Source organism: Drosophila guanche, unplaced genomic scaffold (genome assembly GCF_900245975.1).
Source record: "Drosophila guanche unplaced genomic scaffold, DGUA_6, whole genome shotgun sequence".
NCBI lineage: Eukaryota > Metazoa > Arthropoda > Insecta > Diptera > Drosophilidae > Drosophila > Drosophila guanche.
The window spans coordinates 5227416-5232830 of record NW_022995748.1 but is presented as its reverse complement, the minus strand read 5'-3'; the positions used below and the strand labels follow the sequence as shown (position 1 = coordinate 5232830).

General features: G+C 40.8%; 1 protein-coding gene across 1 annotated transcript; it reads right to left on the bottom strand.

Moving 5' to 3' along the window:
• Window positions 1-1489: 1489 nt before the first annotated feature.
• LOC117584318 (MICOS complex subunit MIC13 homolog QIL1-like) lies at window positions 1490-2009 on the bottom strand. Its single transcript, XM_034273147.1, has one exon. The coding sequence runs from the start codon at window positions 1991-1993 to the stop codon at window positions 1601-1603; it is 393 nt and encodes a 130-aa protein (XP_034129038.1). The 5' UTR covers window positions 1994-2009; the 3' UTR covers window positions 1490-1600.
• Window positions 2010-5415: the final 3406 nt, after the last annotated feature.

The following is a 5415-nucleotide window of genomic DNA, read 5'->3' as shown; positions in this document are numbered from 1 at the left end:
CCCCTTCTGTTGTCTTCCTTCAGGGATTGAGACTTTGTTCCTTCTGAGGGTGTGCTGCTCTTGTTATCTATCACTTGTCTCTCCCCTCTGTTTTTGAGTCAGTAGTCAATTTTACAGTAGTTACGGGTACCAGCTGTTGTTGGTCTCTGGGTTCGGGTGGATGCCATGAGGGGCGGAGGCAAGTAATAGAAAATAAAAGATATTGTATCTCGGGTACTGACTGACCTTTGAAGGCAAATCATTTTGTACTCTATAAGGAACATCTGCCTTAGATGATTGGGTATCAGAAATATAAGTTTCAACAGCATAAATTAGCTTTAGGTTTAATTTCTCGCTCATTTTTGTAGAATTTTTTAGTATAAACTTCATCTGAGCGACTCCCAGGCTTCTCAACAGCCCGAGTAATGGCACGGAATGGTCCACCCTACCATGTTTGCAGACCGTAAATACAAGTTCCAAACCTGAAGCATAATGAACTGAACCGAATCGAGCCCCCGCAGAAAACTTCAGGACACAGCAATGGGGCGATATTTACACACGACTCTACGAAAACTAAACAAGAGGAAAAAGGGCTACGGGAAAAAAGCTTAACCCTGGATTTTGTTTTTGTACGAATAACCAGAGGCACTATTTCTTATATGGCAAGGAGTGAATGCTGAGTGTGGTAGGGGCTCTCCTGTTGGCACAACTTGGAGAGCATTTTCAGAGCCTGTTCCAGTGGGATGCCACATTTTGTGGCAAGTCAAGCGCACATCTGTTGACCAAACGAGGCTGTTTCCCCAAACATTGTAGAATTTTAATGGGCTCATGGTGCGAATTCTACACTCCTCTCCTCTCACCATATTTTTTCGTACAACTTTATTAAATTTCCCTAAATTAAAATGCTAGAGAGCAGCGCTGACCCGCTTGTCGGCACTTGACCGCTGGCTAACCCTTTCCTAAACGAGTTCCAGTTCAAGTGGTATGGAGATGTGTGAACAAAATCTAGGCTAAAAATTCCTCTCACTGAAGTGCTGGCTGAATATTTGTGAACATTTAGTGAAGTTTTAAAGCTTCTCGTTTCCCTATTCCTACATATGTATAGTTCACATCCTTCACACATTCGAATGGCTAGACTACAGCTTCTACTTAATGCTTTTGCTCATGCGAACAAATTGCTGGTGGGAATTTTATAAATGGTATCGCACACTTGGCATGTTTTCGTATAAATCAAGTCCGCAGTATCTGCAACACTTTTGTGTTTTATTTTATTTAGTTTTGTGGCCGAGGCCAAGGCGTTGCAGCAAGTCCTGCAACCTTGGAAATGTATGGGCCACACTTGCTGCACATGCGACATGCCGGACGGGTGCAGTGGCTAAGACAAATCGATGGCTCCTACTTTGTTGCACAAACACAGCTAAGGGCATAATTTATGGAACACTTTGCTGCAACTTGCGACCATGTGGCACTTGAACTCAAGACCCACAAAGCTTATTTGTAATTCTAGCAATTGAAATTAAACATTGGTTTTAATATAGTTTGCTCACAAGAACCTAATTGGTGTCCTGGTTTTTTGATAGCTAATTGGCACACAGATACTTATATTTCCATCAAGCTGTTTTCAATTGGATTTAGCCGATGTTTTGTGCTTTTGGTCTATCTTTTGGTCCTTCTCCTTGGCCAAATCGGCTACGGCTTTCTCCACATCCTCCATAAAGTGATGAAAGTATGTGGGCACCTGATTCAGGTAGAGAAAAGCTTTTTTGATGGTGTCATTCCAGGAGTCCACGAAAGACTCTCGCCAGGGCTTCGGCTCGAGTTCCTCCATGCATTTCTCCTGACATTTCCAGCAGCAGATCCGATCCTTCAGGTCCTGGGCGTAAGGTCTAAGACGTTCTCTGGCGCTCTCCACTAACACAGCCGAGTGCTCTGGGCTCTCCCAAACTCCCAGCTGCTTGGTAGCAAATGCAACTCCAGCTACCACTCCCAGTTTGGCGATCACCATGAGAACCATTGCCACAAAGCCACAAAAACAAAACAAAATTCCAATAAAATGTAAAAATTTTTGGGGTTTTTTTTTGTTGGAATTTTGACTGAAAAGTCTGGCAAGGTTAGTAGATACTTGCAAGAATTTTCGGACTATTGGTAAACGTGTAATGAAGTTATATACAATGTACATACACTTCTGCATCCTGTTAAGAATATTTTCTGTTCCTTCTTTTAGAGCCGCACGTGGTCCTCCCGAACGAACACAAAACTGAGAAATGTCCCACATCTGGAACCATTGTACCGACTAGACTGTGGTCTGTTTGTGTTTTTTGGCATTCATTTTCATCATCCCCCTCTGCGGTCAAGGGGAAGTGTGTTTTGGTCCAAACTAAAGCTGCATAAGAGAGTGGTTATCCTGGTGGTGGCGTTTAAATGGTAAAGTTCTCCCAGCGGAACTAAAACGATAATCTTTTGTGTGCCAACTCAAAGTATGGTCCAATGTCTCCAATTTATAAATGTGTAGTTTCATTTGCTGGGTTATACTACTCCTTTTTACATGAAATGTGAACAGGGAACAGCTGCTCCATTATATAAATTAGAACTTTCAAACTGCTTGGACATCAATCAGAAGCGAGTCCTTTGGTTGGGAAACTTTTATAATTAGCTGCGAAGGCGAACAAGATGTTCAGTTCTCCTGAAGAGCTCACAGATAATATATTTATGTTAGGATTTCTCGAATCAATCAATTATTTTGCAACAAACTTTTCAGACCTGCTCATATAAAAAGTTTGATGTTGGTGTGTAATTTTCTCAGTATAAATGCCAAAAAGTATTCGTTTGGAGTGGCTTTCCTAATTAAATCAGTCCTAAGACCTGTGTGCCTTCCACTCCTTAATCACAGCCAGTGGAAAATCATCCTTATTGAAACAGGTGTCCCATAATATGTGTTTAGAAATTCATTTGATTGACTCCTTTGCTCGTTTTAAATGCTTTCAGCAGCAGGAGACAGGAAACTCCAAGAACTCAATGCAGGGGAGTCCCTGAGGTGCTGGAGAGCGAGGGATTGGTTTTAATTTTCACCTTGAATGGCATCAATATTCTTGGGGACACTGTTGCTGAAATGAATTCATTTTCACAGGAAGCATCGGGGAGAAGCCGCATCAAGTCGCATTTATAAGCCGCAATGCCGGAAATTAATTTCTTTGAAAATGCAAATTAAATCAAAACAAGTAAATAACAACTTGGCAAAATATTCGCAGACGTAAGAGCAGCTCTCCGTCAAAACATTTTGTCTGGCGGAGATTTAAATTGGATTGAGCCCGGAGTTCAGCGTACGCCTGTGCCGCTGGAAACTTTGCTTTACATGCAATTTGCTGCTCGCTACAGAAAATCCAAGAGTTTTGGCATTATTTCAGACTCTCAAGCACAGCATCGTTTCAGTAGCAGCGTCACATTCGCATTTTCATCTTCAAGAACAAAGTTTTCTTGGCTCTATATGACCTTGGGACTAACATAAATTTACCTTAAAGTGGAGAGCGACAAGCCGAAAAATATTCCCAAACTTGCACAATATTCAGTGGGGCTTTAGCCACAGTAATTGTAATAATAACCCAGCAGCTTTTTTATTTGATGGCCATTAAGTCGTGTAAAATGAAACAAATGCACAACTAATCGATAAGAGCCATCAATGGATGCCAATAAGAGCATTAGAGAGTGCCATGAGAGTGCAAAGAAATGAGAAAAAACATTAGGAAAACAATTAAACTGATTGCCGGCAATTTATACGCAGCAAAGTCACAGAAACTATGTGCAAAAAAATCCAAAAAAAAGAAAATTGGAGCTGCTGGAAAGTTTTGCAGTACATAGAAAAGTGAGCCGCTAAAATTGAGGCAGTCGGAGGAAAGGAACAAATAGAGCAGGCATCCATTAACTTGGCCACTAACTAATTGCAACCGCTAACTAATTGGCACTAAATACGAATGTAAAATGCGAATTACTTCACCGCTCATATGACTCGTGTGACAGACGCGCTCCATTCCTAAATAAATGTGCAGATTGCAGACATTTTTCATAAATTAAAAGAACTTAAAACGTCATAGGGACGCAAGAAACCTCAAAGTTTGATGTAAAACTATTTGCAGGTATCTTGTGTATCATTTATGTCTTCATTTAATTGAAAAATTCCCTTTCTCTCTGCCAGAACGAGTTCTTTCGCTTCATTTTCCACAGAGAAATGCAATGCCTTCGTTATAATTGACTGGAGCAGAAAGCATTGCGGATTATCCTTTTCATTTCTGACTCATCGCCGACTCAATTGTCAGTCGTTGATGAGTTCGCCTTTGTTCATATTTATTTATTGCATTTTTGGACATTTAAAGTGCAATTTGAATGACGTTAAAACGGCATCTGCTCGGGGAAATTGTCAATCAAAGATGAGTTAAATACAGTCAAAGAATGCCATTATTATTTATATCTTTGGCACTCTTCAGAGTTATGATTGAGTTGTTAAATTTCAGCTCAGAGTTCGTTGATAAAACTTCCAAAAGATGGGAAAACTTATGCCATTTCTCTGAAGCACTTCAGACATCAATTCCGACCAACAGCACTCGAGCAGGTCGCAGTAAAATAGCAATTGAATTAGGAAGTTTTATAGATAAAAGTATAGATGCCATATAATATTTATTACATTTTTGTTTACCTTGCTGCGGTTTTATATGCGTGCCTGCCTGCTGTGCGGTTTTCTTCTCCTTTTTCACAATTTAGGCTAAAGCATTTCAACAGAAGCTTTGCGGATAACCAGTTGTCCCTGAGCCAGCGACTTAACTGCTTAGACTCTGGCCATTGGACTTGACAACGTGGTGCATGTTGGGACCCATTTCTTGGGTCCTGCTGTTTTCTTTATAGCCACCGACTGACAACTGACTGCCACACATCTATGTATTTATTAGCATATTTGAAGGCTGCCACACTGCCACACTGCCACTGCAGCACATCTTCGCCACCTAATGATGTTGAAATGTACAGCAACTGTGTTTGTGATCCCCCAGGGCAGTCGGTTTCCAACCCATTTCCCAGCTCATGTGGAGTCAAGCGGAGAGAAATTTCCCTGTAGGGAGCGTTTCTTTATTTCTCAAACGTAACGTGACATAAGACCATCATAGACTTCTCTTTTTTTACCCGAGGAAGGTAGGGGCTAGGTAGTGACTCTGTCTGCTTATTGCATTGCTTATTTTACTCTATTTTTCGTTTTATTTTCCCCACTAAAGTATTCAATTGCGAAGCACCTAAATTCCCAAGGCTGTCAATCGTTTTCACGGAATTTTATTTGGCCAATGTGATCCATGTCGAATAAATGATTGAATAGGTAGGAATATTTGTTGCTTAAATATATATAGGAATACTAAAAATGCTCTCAAATCGAGCAGCAGATTAGTGGGCTTCGAAGTG

Coding starts and splice junctions, on each gene's coding strand:
- LOC117584318 (XM_034273147.1), bottom strand. CDS start 1,993: ATGGTTCTCATGGTGATCGCCAAACTGGGAGTGGTAGCTGGAGTTGCA.